The following is a 17382-nucleotide window of genomic DNA, read 5'->3' on the forward strand; positions in this document are numbered from 1 at the left end:
ATACGAGAAATGGAGAAAGAGAAAGAAAGAAAAAGAAAAGAAAACCTTTCAAAAATTATAAAAAGAGAAAAAAAATAAGGTGAGAATAATTTTAATGAAATTTGTTTAAAAATGCCTTATACTTAAAATTCTAAAATTCCGTATAACTTTTACTAGAGAATATGGTTACCCGATAATAAACCGCAAAGAAAATTATATATTTTTGTAATATAATAATAACAAATAAATAAATAATGTCAAATATATTCACAAGAATAATTATAAAATAAATAAATAATTAAGATAATAAATGTCTCATTTCCTTTAATAATTATAATCACTAAAATAAGATTAAGAGTGTTTTTTCTCTTTTTCCTCCATTTTGTGACTCTTAATGTTCAACGTTTAAGTTCATTAATCACATTCATTTTAAAACTTTATTAATCCAAGGCTAGTTAAATCTACTTTTAAAAAGTGCTAGAAAAATTCTAAATAATGATAATAGTAGTAGTGGATCTTGACCAACATTGTTGAGGGAGTCAAAATAATACGTCCAAAATTTATACATTTTATTATTGTCACTAATACAATCAAAATGAATACATAATTAGTATAACGATAACTAAAAAATAAATAAAACTAAAAATGAATATATGGAAAAATTGAATTTGTCTTGTTTTCATCTTCATGGGTAGTTTTCCTTTTATCACTTTCAAAAAATGAATTTATTCTTTTATTCTTCATCAATATACCTATTTAAAAAAAAAAGACTAAAAAATAATTTGTCATAATCTAATAAAAAAACTGAGAGACGTAAATACCAAAAGAAAATTCAATGATAATCAAATCACACTTAAAATCCAGTTATAAAAAACACACATTACAATATGTTCATAAAATAAAAAATTAATATACAAGCTTATTAAATAAACTAGTGTAAACACAGGCGCTATCGCGCCTGTGTGTACGCATTTTTTGAATTATATTAAGAATTGATGATATTGTAATGTTATTAATTTAATAAACAAAATAAAAGTATATTTATAAAAAATAAAATAAAATGTACGAAGAAAATAAGAGAAAAATAACTATTGATGAATAGTAAGAGAAAAAAAGAAAAAAGAGATAAGTAAATAATTTTATAAAAACTTATAAAAATAACCGTTAATTTTTAAAAATTTAATAAATAATTAAATTATAAAGGGTAAAGTTGGAATTATGAAATGTGGACACAAAAGAGGGAATCCCCTTTATATATAGTTATAGATTATTAAACTAATATTTCACTATCATGTGATATAAGAGAGAATTACCTTCTTCTTTATCTCTTCGATAATAGAAGACAACAATTGAGATATGAGAGCAAAAATAATCGATTTTTTTTTCTCTTCAGAAACAGAAGAAAATAGGTGAGAATGGGAGATGAGAACAACTCGTGAGAAACTCAAGTCATACAATGGATAAGAGCAAAAAAAAATATATTTTTCTCTTCAAAAACAAAAGGAAACATGTGAGAATGAGAAATGAAAACAATTTATAAGAAACTCAAGCCACAATGCAAAATAATAATTAAAACATCTTGATAAATCTTTTTATTCTTTATTATGTTTGATTTTATATTTTATTGTTTATTAACATTAGTTATTATGTTTATAAAAGAAATAAAATATTTGATTTAATCATCATCAATTTATAATATATTACCTAATATCTATAATATAAAAAAATTTAAAATACCTAATACATAAAAAAAATTCAAAATTTTCTAGGGGCCATGGCCCCCTGCTACCACAAACATCAGCCACTAGATAATAGGAGAGTTTTTCTAGATACTTTATCTACCTATTAATTCTCCATTTTCTCATAAAAAATGTTATTTTTTAATTTAATCAATACAGAAAGAAAACACTACAAGAAAACTCTTAAATAATGACCAATTTGAATGATGAAAAATATGTTTAGAGACTGATTTAGAACCAATTGCTTTGGTAGTTAATTTAACTGACTAATTTAGAAACTAATAAATAATAGAAACGATTTTAGTTAGCAATTTAGTGACCTATAATCTTTCTAACTCTCCTAACTAACCTTACCGGTAAACCACTTTATAACTCTTGTTATTCATTGTTAAGTATTTAAATAAATGAATATTAGTATATTAAAATTCTTATTAATATATTTTAAAATATAAAAAGAAGTATTTCTGAATATTTTGAAGGCATGTACAAGGATAATACCAAAATTCAATGAAGAATCCAATTTAACTTTTCCACACAAATTAAATTTATAATAAATAGTCTTTCTTAAATATAATTTATGAGAATGCAAACAAGTGTCTTTCGGGTACTGGTTAAGGTATAATTAATGATCCTTGATTTCATAATTTTTATCTTGAAAATTAGAATAATTAAATTTATTAATCAATTATATTATAAATTCATATAACAGATTTTCCTCTTCCTTCTTATTTAAAATCTTGCTTCTTCTTCCTTGATAATTCTCTTTCAGCCAAAGAGGTAACACACGAGAAATGGAGAAAGAGAAAGAGAGAAAAAGAAAAGAAAACCTTTCAAAAATTATAAAAAGATAAAAAAAAGGTGAGAATAATTTTAATGAGGTTTGTTTAAAAACCCTTATTCTAAAATTCCTATTATGTATATTTTTTACTAGAGATTATGGTTATCCCGATTATAAAGCTCCAGAAAAATTATATATTTTTGTAATGTAATAATAACAAATAAATAAATAATGTGAAAGATACTCACAAGATAGTTGTAAAATAAATAAATAATTAAGATAATAAATGTCTAATTTCCTTTAATAATTATAGTCACTAAAATGAGATTAAAAGTGTTTTTTCTCTTTTTCCTCCATTTTGTGTCTTAGATAATTATGTCACATTTATATCACTAAAATGAGATTAAAAGTGTTTTTTCTCTTTTTTCCTCCATTTTGTGACTCTTATATAATTATGTCAAACTTTTATAATGATTACACCATGACACTTTTTTAACTTTTATTTATATACTTCAAACTTGTAGTATGAAAAAAAAAATCTTATATTAAACATTTGACAATTATAATTTTATTATTTTAATTTAAATGATATGATTATACAATTATAATTTTATTATTGAATAAAAATAAAAAATATATCGTAATTTTATATTTCACTGCAATATAATAATTACTTAATTTTATTATCAAGAAAAACTATTATTATATCATCAATGCGTGTTTATGTATTTAAAATTGATCTATAAGAGTAGAAAACATTTAGACAAAGAAAAATTAAAACAAAAATGTGTATTTATTAAATATGATGGGTGCATAAATTGATACATCATTTCGGGTACAATAAATGGGTTGTACCACAATTACCATGAGGATCGGGACAATCTCTGTATGACATTCCATCGACCGTTAAACAAACCCTGATTTCATAAAGAGCAAGAACCCTTAGTTTTGCATGTGTATAACATTTTATCTGAGGATCATGCTCGGTGTGTTTCTTTACTGCTTCAATAACGAAACTTACATTATAAAGTTCTTTCGTTTTTGGGACAATCTTTTCCTTTTTAAGAATCTCAAACATGTCGTTTTTCTTATAAATTTCCATCGCCAGTTTGAAATATTCCAGTTTTGGGAACTGTTCCTCTGAAAATACTCCATGATTCCACCACTCCCGACCCCAAAAGAAAAAATTACTCCCAAGTAAACTTGGCCAATCCAAAGCAAGTTCTTTTTCCACAGCTTTTATATCCTGAATAAATACATTTTTTTATCAGAAAACAAGGCAAACATTAGAATATAATACATTGTTAATTAGGAGATGTGTATGTTATTTTATCAGAGATAAATGTGTTTTTTATCCCTTAACTTTAATTTAAAATTAAAATTAGTTCATATTCGAAACTTTAGTCTAATTTAGTCCTGAAAGTTTAGAAATGCATGAATTTAATTATTTTAACCAAATTTTGTTAAGTTTATTTAATATTTTAAATGTGTTTTACGAAAATATTTGAGTTAACATTGAAGCGAAAATGTGTCTAACACGGTGTAAACAATTCAAATGTTATCATGAAATGTGCTTGAAATATCAGATAAACTTAACAAAATTTGGTTAAAAGGACTAAATTCATGCATTTCTAAAGATGAAGGATTAAATTTGTCAAAAATTTTGAAAAAAAAAGACTAATTTCAAATTTCACTAAAACTTGAAAGACTAAAACATATTTAACCCTTTTATTTATCTTTTTTCTTCCTTACTTTTACGTGCGGATAAAGATGAGATTTTATGATTAATATAACATTATTAACAATAAAATTTCAAAATTTTTAATATGTAGATAGGAAAACACAATGTCTCAAAACAAGATAATAACAGGTGATGTCATCCAATTAATAAAAAATACATAAATAATAAAAATTTAATGAAAAGATATAAAAATATTGAGAACGAGGTATCAAAGATTCCAAATTCATATATAACCATCATAACAAAAGGAGATATACTCACCTCCTCAGTAAGATTAACAGCACCAATCGGTCTATCAGTAGATATTGGTTCTGGCCATAGTCCATGAATAATGAATTTCTTTGGTATTTTTGGGTGACATGTTCGGTTTTGTTTATCCACAATTTGCTTCTCACAAAATCCTTTTGGCCATGATTGAGGGAAGATAAAATATTCGAAAGCAATACATGATTTTGGTACTTCTAAGAGAATAAAGAGAGAGAGAACCAAAAGCATAGACATGATATATTAAAGTGAATACCAAATCTCTTAAACTAGTTTGATTTGCAAGTGGAGAAGTTAAAGGATATTTATAGAAACTGAGATTATAAGAAAACAAAAAGAGTTAATGTTCAACGTCTAAGTTCATTAATCACATTCATTTTAAAACTATTAATCCAAGGCTAGTTAAATCTACTTTTAAAAAGTGCTAGAAAAATTCTAAATAAAACAAAAAGTGTTAATGTTCAACGTCTAAGTTCGTTAATCACGTTCATTTTAAAACTTTATTAATCCAAGGCTAGTTAAATCTACTTTTAAAAAGTGCTAGAAAAATTCTAAATAATGATAATAGCAGTGGTGGATCTTGACCAACATTGTTAAGGGAGCCAAAATAATACATCCAAAATTTATACATTTTATTATTGTCACTAATACAATCAAAATGAATACATAATTAGTATAACGATAACTAAAAAATAAATAAGACTAAAAATGAATATATGAAAAAGTTGAATTTGTCTTGTTTTCATCTTCATGGGTAGTTTTCCTTTTATCACTTTCAAAAAATGAATTTATTTTTTTATTCTTCATCAATATACCTATTTAAAAAAAGACTAAAAAATAATTTGTCATAATCTAATAAAAAAATGAGAGACGTAAATATCAAAAGAAAATTCGATGATAATCAAACCACACTTAAAATCCAGTTATAAGAAACACACATTACAATACTTTTTCTTCTATGTTCATAAAATTAAAAAATTAATGTCCAAGCTTATTAAATAAATTATTAAACTAATATTTCACTATCATGTGATATAAGAGAGAATTACCTTCTTCTTTATCTCTTCGATAATAAAAGACAACAATTGAGATATGAGACCAAAAATAATAGATTTTTTTCTCTCTTCAGAAACAAAAGAAAATAGATGAGAATGAGAGATGAGAACAACTCGTGAGAAACTAAAGTCATACAATGGAACCACAAGTAAAATCTGGTTATTAAAAAACACACTGTACAATACTTTTACTTCTATATTCATAAAATAAAAATTAATATAAAAAAGATGCATTAGCTCCTTTTCCTCCTCGAGAATGAAAGAGAACGAAGAGAAATAAGAGCAAAAAAATAGATATTTTTCTGTTCAAAAACAAAAGGAAACATGTGAGAATGAGAAATGAAAACAATTTATAAGAAACTCAAGCCATAATGAAAAATAATAATAAAAACATCTTGATAATTTTTTTTATTCTTTATTATGTTTGATTTTATATTTTATTATTTATTAACATTAGTTATTATGTTTATAAAAGAAATAAAATATTTGATTTAATCATCATCAATTTATAATATATTACCTAATATCTACAATATAAAAAAAATTTAAAATACCTAATACATAAAAAAAATTCAAAATTTTCTAGGGGCCATGGCCCCGTGCTACCACAAACATCAGCCACTACATAATAATAGAGTTTTTCTAGATACTTTATCTACCTATTAATTCTCCATTTTCTCATAAAAAATGTTATTTTTTTTAATTTAATCAGAAAGAAAACACTACAAGAAAACTCTTAAATAATAACCAATTTGAATGACGAAAAATATGTTTAGAGACTGATTTAGAGACCAATTCCTTTGGTAGCTAATTTAACTGACTAATTTAGAAACTAATAAATAATATAAACGATTTTAGTTACCAATTTAGTGATCTATAATCTTTCTCACTCTCCTAACTAACCTTACCACTAAACCAGTTTATAACTCTTGTTATTCATTGTTAAGTATTAAAATAAATAAATATTAGTATATTAAAATTCTTATTAATATAATTTAAAATATAAAAGAAGTATTTTTGAATATTTTGAAGGCATGTACAAGGATAATACCAAAATTCAATAAAGAATCCAATTTAACTTTTCCACACACATTAAATTTGTAATAAATAGTCTTTCTCAAATATAATTTATGAGAATGCAAACAAGTGTCTTTAGAGTACTAGTTAAGGTATAATTAATGATCCTTGATTTCATAATTTTTACCTTGAAAAGTAGAATAATTAAATTTTTTAATCAATTATATTAAAATTCATATAACATATTTTCTTCTTCCTTCTTATTTAAAATCTTGCTTCTTCTTCCTTGATAACTCTCTTTCAGCCAGAGAGGTAACACACGAGAAATGGAGAAAGAGAAAGACAGAAAAAAAAAACCTTTCAAAAATTATAAAAAAGAGAAAAAAAAGGTGAGAATAATTTTAATGAGGTTTGTTTAAAAACCCTTATACTTGAAATTATAAAATTCCTATTATGTATATTTTTTACTAGGAATTATGGTTATCGCGATTATAAACCTCCAGAAAAATTATATATTTTTGTAATGTAATAATAACAAATAAATAAATAATGTGAAAGATACTCACAAGATAGTTGTAAAATAAATAAGTAATTAAGATAATAAATGTCTAATTTCTTTTAATAATTATAGTCACTAAAATGAGAGTAAAAGTGTTTTTTCTCTTTTTCCTCCATTTTGTGTCTCTTAGATAATTATGTCACATTTATAATGATTACAACATAACACTTTTTTAACTTTTATTTATATATTTCCAACATGTAGTTGTTTCGGAGAGAAAAAAAAATCTTATATTAAACATTTAATAATTATAATTTTATTATTTTAATTCAAAATGATATAATTATAAAATTATAATTTTATTATTGATTAAAAATTAAAAATATATCGTAATTTTATATTTCACCGCAATATAATAATTACTTAATTTTATTATCAAGAAAAACTATTACTATATCATCAATGTGTGTTTATGTATTTAAAATTGATCTATAAGGGTGTGTTCACATGAAAAGATGGAATGGAATTGGAGGAGAGTGTAAAGATGGATTTGAGTGGATATGAGTAGAATAATATGTGTGTTTTTTTGAGTGGATTTAGAGGGTAAAGTGGGTAAATTTTAAGATAAATTTTGTGAAAATTAGTGAGTGATTTGAGTGATGTGATAGATTAAAAAAATATTTTAATAGATAAAATTTGAAGATTACTAAATTATCCTTACTAATAAAAATGAAATTAAATAATTATTAGATGAATTAAAAATATTAATATTTAACAATATTTATACAGATAAATATTAATAATAAATAATAATAATTATATATATTATTCATTTTTAACAATATTTTAATTATTATTAATTAATATATATATATATATATATATATATATATATATATTAATTTAATACATATATTAAAACATCAATGACAAAAATAAAAATAAACAATTATTGAATAAAAATATTAATTTTAACAAAAATTTTATTACTTTTAATAATTATTATACCTATTTTTATTATTTATAAATATTATACATAGTAATAAAAAAATTATTATATATATCAGTAAATATATTATTAATCATAATATATATTTTAATAATTAATAGATTACTAATTATTATTAAGTATATTGTTAAGTATTATATATATATTACTTATTATTATTAATTTATTATATATATATATATATATATATTTATATATATATATATATATATATATATATATATATATATATATATATATATAAAAGAAGGGTATATAAGTAAAATGCTTATAAATTATTTCAGATCTTTGCAAAATAGAGTGAATGAGATTTTACAAATAATTTGCAAATCCATTGTAGTTTTTCCTTTGAAATCATGTAATGCGAACATGATATTTTTTTGAAATTCATCTCTGCAAATCATTGCATTCTTACCATTTGTTCGAGCGAAAATGTATATTTATTAAATATGTTGGGTGCATGAATTGATACATCATTTCGGGTACAATAAATGGGTAGTACCACAAGTACCATGAGGATCAGGACAATCTCTGTATGACCTTCCGTCGGTCGTTAAACAAACCCTTATTTCATAAAGAGCAAGAACCCTTAGTTTTGCATGTGTATAACATTTTATCTGAGGGTCATGCTGAGTGTGTTTCTTTACCGCTTCAATAACGGAACTTACATATAAAGTTCTTTCATTTTTGGGACGATCTTTTCCTTTTTAAGCATATCAAACATGTCGTTTTGCTTATAAATTTCCATCGCCAGTTTGAAATATTCCAGTTTTGGGAACTGTTCCTCTGAAAATACTCCATGATTCCACCACTCCCAAAACCAAAAGTAAAAATTACTCCCAAGTAAACTTGGCCAATCCAAAGCAAGTTCTTTTGCCACGAGTTTTATATCCTGAATAAATACATTTTTTTTATCAGAAAACAGGCAAGCATCAGAATATAATACATTGTTAATTAGGAGACGTGTATGTTATTTTATTTAGGGTTAAATATCTTAACTTCAAGTGAAAATTGAAATTAGTTCATATTTAAAATTTTAGACTAATTTAGTTCTCAAACTTCAGAAATGCGTGAATTTAGTCATTTTAATCAAATTTTGTTAAGTTTATTTAATATTTTAAATATGTTTTACGATAATATTTGAGTTAACATTAAAGCAAAAATATATCTAACACGGTGTAAACAATTCAAATACTATCATGAAATGCCTTTGAAATATCAGATGAACTTAATAAAATTTGATTAAAGGGACTAAATCCACACATTTCTAAAGATGAATGATTCAATTGGTCAAAAATTTTGAAGAAAAGACTAATTCCAAATTTCACTAAAACTTGAGGGACTAAAACATATTTAACCCTTTTATTTATATTTTTTCTTCCTTACTTTCACGTGTGGACAAAGATGATATTTTATGATTAATAACATTATTAACCAAAAAATTTCAAAATTTTTAATATGAAGATAGGAAAACACAATGTGACAAAACAAGATAATAACTAGTGATGTCATCCAATTAATAATAAATAAATAATAAAAATTTAATGAAAAGATATAAAAATATTGAGAACGGGGTATCAAAGAATCAAAATTCATATATAACCATCATAACAAAAGGAGATATACTAACATCCTTAGTAAGATTAACCGCATTTGTTGGTCTTTTAATAGAATTTGGTTCTGGCCATAGTCCATGAATAATGAATTTCTTTGGTATTTTTGGGGGACATGTTCTTTTTTCTTGATCTATAATTTTCTTCTCACAAAAGCCTTTTGGCCATGATTGAGGAAAACTAAAATATTCGAAAGCAATACATGATTTTGGTACTTCTAAGAGAGCAAAGAGAGAGAGAACCAAAAGCATAGACATGATATATTAAAGTGAATACCAAATCTCTTAAACTAGTTTGATTTGGAAGTGGAGAAGTTAAAGGATATTTATAGAAAAACAAAAAGAGTTAATGTTCAGTGTCTAAGTTCATTAATCACATTCATACCAATTTAGAGAACTATAATCTCTCTCACTCTCCTAACTAGCCTTACTACTAGGGATGTCAAAAATATCCATACCTGCGGGTATCAACGGATAAAATTTGCAATGGGTAGGAAACAAATATTAAAAATGGATACTCGCTACCTGCGGGTACGGGTATTTTTTATACCCGTATGTTAACCGGGTGGGTACAGGTATCATAGTATCCGTACCTGTAGATACTCGTACCTACTAAACTTTAATTCACAAAAATACCCTCATATATATATATATATATATATATATATATATATATATATATATATATATATATATTAGTAAAAAACATTCTGACCTAATTTTTTCTAAGCTGCACAACTTGTCTTGTCTTCTGTCTTCATTCTTCTAGCTTCAAGTATTGGTATGTTGTCTTCTTCCAAGTACACCCCTTGACATTCTTCTCTTTCCCTTCTTTGAAATTGGGCATCTACTTCAAACCCTATATAAACAACGACATTTCTGGTATGCTTGTCAAATGATGGAATCAAAATAAGAATACTTGGCACGTGGCAGTTGAGGTTTATTATTTAATTTTTTTTTCAAGAATCAATTGAAGATTGTTGATGCACTAATTAAAGAAGTTCCATTGTGTTGAACGTCATTTTATATTTATTTTTATAATTATTTGGACTTGTATGAACTTGAGTTTGTTTAAACTTTATTTAAAATTTATGACAATGATGTATTTTATTTTATTTTATTTGAATTTATGATTAAATATTTAATTTTTAAATAATTTTGTAAATACTCACAGATACCGATGGATACCCGCGGATATGAAAAAAATAGGGGTGTACCGGCATAACGGATGTCCGAAGGATATGGATACGAGTACGGGGCAAATATTTATCTAGTGGGTAGGGTACATGGGAGCTATTATCTGTACCCTACAGCTGGTATCGCGCAGTGGAATGACTAAACAAGGGTCAAAAACCAAGAGGGGGGTGAATTGGATTTTTATAAGTCTTGACCGGTTTTAAAAAATTTTCTCAAAATTTAATTGATTAACTTAAAATAGCAGTTACTTTAAATCCAAGTGCAGATAAATAAAGCGTTTACGGGAGGAAGATGCACACTGATATTTATACTAGTTCAGATCAAAAGACCCTACGTCCAGTTGTTTATCTCTTAAACAAAGAGATTAACTCAATCACTATAATAATCAGATTAAAATAGATTATAAAAGAGTAAGGATTGGAAAACACTTCTCTTGAACAACCACAAGAGATGAACAAAAGTTCCCCCTGAATCATACAGAGGATGACCAGCTTTCCTAGCAACAACACAACACTCAATCTTCTAAGAACTTTACTTAGAAAAAGTTATCACTCACTCACACTAGGCTTTTCAAAGCTATTTTTAAGAATCTCACAGAGTAACACTTTGCAGTCACAGCACAAGAACTCTGAATCTTAAAAAGGTAGTTTGAAGTTTGAAAACTGAGTTCTATTTAAAGAGATTTTCGCAGACTGAGTTAGAAATGAAGAGTTTAACTGAAACTGCCAAGAATAATCAATTACCACTTAAGATAATCGATTATTCTAGTGATTTTCGAAAACAAAGTTTTGTAGTGTTAATCGATTACCCAAAATGGTAATCGATTATCTCATGTACAAATTTGAACAAATATTTTTATAACTGCCAGTGGTAATCGATTACCAAATGGTAATCGATTATTTCGAGTCACTTTTCAAGAGCCAAGTTATAACTGTCAGTGATAATCGATTACCATTTGTGGTAATCGATTATCTTAAGTGGGTTTTGAAAAATAGGATTTTTTTTGAGTTGGTAATCGATTATTATAAGTTGGTAATCGATTACCATACTGATTTTTGCGAAAAATGAGTTTCTCTCAAAGGAGTTGCGGGCTGGGTGTTGTTCTAACAATTTTGTACATAACTAGAAAAAGTTTAAGTATATTACAATAAGAATCTTTAAACATAAACTATATTGTCTTCAATATCTTCAAGTGTTTTCTTCAGCATCTTTATCATCATCAAAATCTTTTAATCAATCTTCTTCTTTTATCAACATTCTCCCCTCTTTTTGATGATGATCAAATATATGTTTAAAGTTTCTGAAATTCCTGCATTTAAACAACTTATGGGAAAGAAATAGTGAGACAACCCTTTAAACTTTTTCTCCCCCTATTTTGATTAGAAGATAAAAAAGGGCTCATGAAAGAGAGTAAGAAAACACTAGACAAATATAACATAGAGAATTTGTTATTTCAAAGAGAAAGTCATTACACAAGAAGCAATAACATTAAATTAAACAACTACATCTCCTAAAATTCTTCACTCATGTCATCATCATGAGTGAATGCATCAAATTTTGTTTCTAAATTGGAGAGTCTAGTATTGACTTCTCCAATGGACATAAGGACTTCTTCATGGCGAGATGTAGATATAAGGAAGAAGTCTTCAAGTCTTTGATTCAAGCCAAGAATATGGTCTTCAAAGGAGGTGGAAGAGCTTGTTGCAGCATTGCTTGAAGAACCAACATTGGTTTGAGGAGGGACAGGATCTGGGAGGGAGTTCCTTCATCATCTTCATAGTTAGGAACATCATCTCTATGAACATATCCACCTCCAAATTGCACAATCTTCATTTGCTTGAGGGAAAAATCAGAGATTTCATTTGAAGGTGAGGTGCTTTGACAGAGTTCCCCCTCGGTTGGAACCTGTTTGTACTCACATATGCGAGATATGAGAAAAGAGTACGGAAGAGGATATTGGGTAAGCTTCCTTGCCTTAAGCATGGTCTCCATAAACAACATTGACCAATCAATCATAATATGAATCATTAAACAATAGATGATCAGTAGGTCGGCTTCACTGGATTGAGCATGATTGGTGCCACGTGGGCACATAATCCAGACAATGAGATAATGCAACAACCTTGCCTCAATTGTGAGAGGGCCAGCCAATAACTTTTTGTTGATGTGCAAATCAGGCTGCCTTAAAAGAGACTGGTATGTAAGAATTCTATTGAAGTCGTCGATGTGAGTAGACAAGATGGATGTGCGGTCAGCAGAAGGAGGAATTCGTGCTACGTTGATCCAGATATCATCATCAAGAATGATCTCCACTCCCTTGACTTTTGTATACCCAATGTTTCCCCTGAATTTGAGGTTGTAATTGAAAACGCGAACAAGATCGGGATAGTAAACACCTTGCATTTTTGTGAAGAATCGAATGCCTTGTTCTTCAAAGAGATCAGGGCAGGAGAATCCTTGGTTTCAGAACCAGCCATTGTTGATGAACTTGGGCATTTGTAGTGGTTTTTCTTTGAAAAGGGTGAGAAAATCTGGACGTCTACTTTCATTAGAGATCCAGCCATCAATGGAGGCATCTCTCGGAGGAAGATCAACAAAGGATGAAGGTTGAGCACCTCGTCGACGAGTGGGAATCTTCTTGCGTCGTTCTGCCATTGATTTGCAGAAAAGGGGTTTTAGGGTTTTGAAAAAGGGGAAAAGTGATTTTGGATGTTTGTGAGTGAATAGTGGGTTGTGGAAGAAGGATTTTATAACTGAGAGAGGGAAAAACGGTTTGATTTTGTGATTTGATTGAGAATCTAACCGTTACAACAGCTAATTGAGGAAGGGTTAACACGCAACAACGAAGAACCGTTGATATCCCTACTTACCACTAAGCCAATTTATAACTCCTGTTATTCATTGTTAAGTATTAAAATACATTAATATTAGTAATATTAAAATTCTTATTAAAATATAAAAATAAGTATTTCTAAATATTTTGAAGGCATGTACAAGGATAATATCAAAATTCAATAAAGAATCTAATTTAACTTTTCCACACACATTAAATTTGTAATGAATAGTCTTTCTTAAATATAATTTATGAGAATTTATGAGAATGCTAACAAGTGCCTTTATGGTACTCGTTAAGGTATAATTAGTAATCCTTGATTTCATAATTTTTATATTAAAAGCTAGAATAATTAACTTTATTAATCAATTATATTATAAATTCATATAGCAGATTTTATAAAGATAAAAATATCCTTTGAAATTTCTAAGCAATATCTCTCTTACACAAAATAAACACTTTGAAATTTCTAATTTGTCTCTACTAAAAAGTAAGAAAAGATGTCTCTAACACTCAAAGAGTCTCTCGCTACAAGCCTTACATGTAAAGACTTGAAACATTTGAAAGATACGACTTTTAATTTCTGCAAAAAAAATCTCTTTGAATTTTCTAATAACATTAAAATATAATTATTTTATTATTTAATTCATATTTTATTTATTTTTTTGTTTTTTTAACTTTTTAGATGTTTAACACAATTTTTATTTATTTTCTATTAATTTAAAATTTCATATGTGTAACTATTTTAATTTTTAGCAACACTAAAATATAGTTATTTTATTATTTTTAACTTTTTATTGGTGTGCATAAAGTCAAATATTAAACATAGTTGAACAATACTTATGGATACTTTTATCCTCTAAATAAAGTAAAACCATTTAATATCACAATTAACTATGAGTTTTTGTAAAATTTGATACTTATTAATTATTCTTAATCGGTACTTTGATCTCTTGGCCATTTTGTAATGGTTGTTGTTTCATGTTAGATGGAGTTATTTTCCATTAAATGGTTGTACCCTACTCAGATTTTATTAAATTCGTGTCAGTTTTCTCTACTTCTCCACAATCTCTTCATATGTGAGTCTTTGCTAGAAATATAAAACGATGTTCACACATATGGAGTGATAAAATAAATATTGAATGTGCGAAAGATTTTAAAATCTAGAAAGCAATTAAATTGGTGAAAGTTCTTATGTGGTAAAGACTTCACTATGATTGAATTTCATGCATCAAATCAATATGAAAACACTAACAATATATTTCTAAAACTTTAATAAGAATCTTAATGTCTTAGACCTTTCTTTATTAAATGTTCGCATTAAGCTTTAAGTTTGGATGTTAAGAATGATCAATGAGATACTCTATGTCTAGATGCACAATCAATTAGTTGTCTATTCTAATCTAGGTTCTAATATCGTGTCCAATGATTAGATACCCACAAATATGCAATCAATAATTATCTTACAGTTAAGATCGAGAATAAAACACAACAATATGGAAAAGAAATATTGAATAATAGAAATCACAAAGAGTTAAGATACATTACGTCCCACCCTAATGAATACAAAAAGTTAGTTACTCCTATACATTCTGAACACTAGAAAAAGAATAATGTTGAATGGTTCCAATCTCCATAATGTTCCTTTGCCTCCAAAGGTTTTCAGAAGAATTGAGGAATTTTAAGAATGGCTTTTTAATTATCTCAAGCCTTCTATTTATAAATTTTTCAGAACTGGATTGTCCTGAAATTAGTACTTGAATAAATTGTAATTGATAATCATTGAGATATATATCTTTCACTTTCTAAGATTCCCATGTCTTTTATATATTCTTCAATCATCCGGGATTTTGATTTCTTTGATATATTCTTCAAATCTTATGAGATTTCCACTTATCTACAAAATATTTCACAAAAAAAAAAATCCAAATACTTATCTTTTCCAAAATCATCTAACAAAATCTTATTACCTAATAAAAGTTCAAATACTTATATTTTCTAAAATTATCTAATCAAATCTTAATTATCTAATAATAGATAAAATACTTATTTTTTCTAAAATTATTAAATAAACCCTTAATTATTTAAAAACATAATAATAAAAATACCAATAAAAGGTAAAAAAAATATATAATAAAAAATATGATAATACCAATTATCAATCCTAGAGCGGTGTTGAGTGTGGTGCTCAGGAGGATGTGGAGGTTGTGCCTGTTGTTGTTAATGATGAGGTGGTGGAGAGTGTTGTTTGAGCACGATATGGAGGCTACTAATGTGAATGATGATGGGGGTGGAGGCTATTGTTTTGAATGATGAGGATGTGGAGGTTCAAGTTGGGGTTGCTGAGAAAAGGGTGCTGGTGTGGAGTGTGAGGATGTGGAGGTTCAAGCTGGGGATGCTGAGAAAAGGGCTGCTACTAGTTTGGAATGTGAGGATGTGGAAAGTGGTGATGACAGTGGTGTTGAATCTGAGGAAGAAGGATTGTATGAAAGTGAAGAAGAACTACATATAGGTGATAATGATAGTTTTGGAAAGGATGATACATCATGCAGGTACGTAAGAGATGTATTAGAAAGGTGGAAAATATGAGAAAAGAAAAGAGAACAAGGAAGGTTTCTACGAGTGTAGGTGTTAGTGCTTTTGACACATCAAATTGGTGACAATCATGCAATAAATGATAACTGCAATACAAATGAATTAGATGTAAGTTTAAAATGTCTTTCTTAACTAAGAAAGTGGGTTAAATCGACAAAGTACTTAAAAAATTGCTCAATTAAAACTTGTGAAAACCCTTTTAATTTGAATTCAATTGACCAATAAATCAGAAGTTTATTGCTGCAAAACCATGCATTTCAGTCGATTAGAAAATAAAAACAACAGATTAATTTGTTCATGTAGTATGATTTAACAAATTGAAATATAAAATCAACCAATTGATATTATGGAAAATTCTACAGAAACACTAAAAACACCAAACTCACTCAAACAACATGCTTTATCATACAATATTTATTTCAATTGATTTATCAGACTTTGTTATATCACTAGATTATATAAGAGAACACGTAAACCTTGCAAAGATTGATTTAATGAGTTTCTTTAAGATTTAAATGAAGAACAAGATAATGGAGAGAGAATCACACAATGATTTTTATATTGGTTCACTCAATATTTGAGTTACATCTAGTTTATTAAGACAACCTGAGCCTGATCATGCACTATATCAAAAGAATTACAAAATCCTTCAAAAATTACACTTTTGAATATAACAAAAACACCAAAATTCTTGAATCCCATAAGAAAATTAACCCCTACACTGCAAGATCCCACTTGCAGACCTAGAATCACACCAGGAAACACTCAAAAGTACAAGAACAACTAAACCTGAGTGGTGGCTCTCCCTAGCTAACCAAAATGCGTTCTTCAATGCTTCAACATAAGCAAAACTTTGCTCCAATATCCAAAGATCTTCAATCACGAGTTGCACACTATGTAATCCAAAGAAAGAGTTTTCCAAATTCGTTTCACTATTTTCGCGCTTAGAAAATCTCAAGTGGTACTCTACTCTTTGAAAATTAAGCTAATATGATCATAAGTGAATTCAACAGGTTGATTTGTCCATACAATCTATTAATTTCACTTGACTTAAGTAAAATTCA

At 26.9% G+C, this 17382-nt stretch overlaps 1 protein-coding gene across 1 annotated transcript; it reads right to left on the minus strand.

The window, feature by feature from the left end:
* Positions 1-3270: 3270 nt before the first annotated feature.
* On the minus strand, positions 3271-4760 carry LOC114167628 (ribonuclease 1-like). Its single transcript, XM_028052740.1, has 2 exons — positions 4499-4760; positions 3271-3742 (listed from the first exon to the last, which is right to left on the minus strand). The coding sequence occupies exons 1-2, from the start codon at positions 4736-4738 to the stop codon at positions 3323-3325; spliced, it is 660 nt and encodes a 219-aa protein (XP_027908541.1). The 5' UTR covers positions 4739-4760; the 3' UTR covers positions 3271-3322.
* Between the last annotated feature and the right edge of the window lie 12622 nt (positions 4761-17382).

Source organism: Vigna unguiculata, chromosome 10 (genome assembly GCF_004118075.2).
Source record: "Vigna unguiculata cultivar IT97K-499-35 chromosome 10, ASM411807v1, whole genome shotgun sequence".
NCBI lineage: Eukaryota > Viridiplantae > Streptophyta > Magnoliopsida > Fabales > Fabaceae > Vigna > Vigna unguiculata.

What these genes read in the sequence shown, in the direction of transcription:
- LOC114167628 (XM_028052740.1), bottom strand. Translation starts at nt 4,738, where the DNA reads ATGTCTATGCTTTTGGTTCTCTCTCTCTTTATTCTCTTAGAAGTACCA. An exon ending in CTGTTAATCTTACTGAGGAG is followed by an intron (nt 3,743 to 4,498) that starts GTGAGTATATCT and finishes GTATTTATTCAG; the next exon opens with GATATAAAAGCTGTGGAAAA.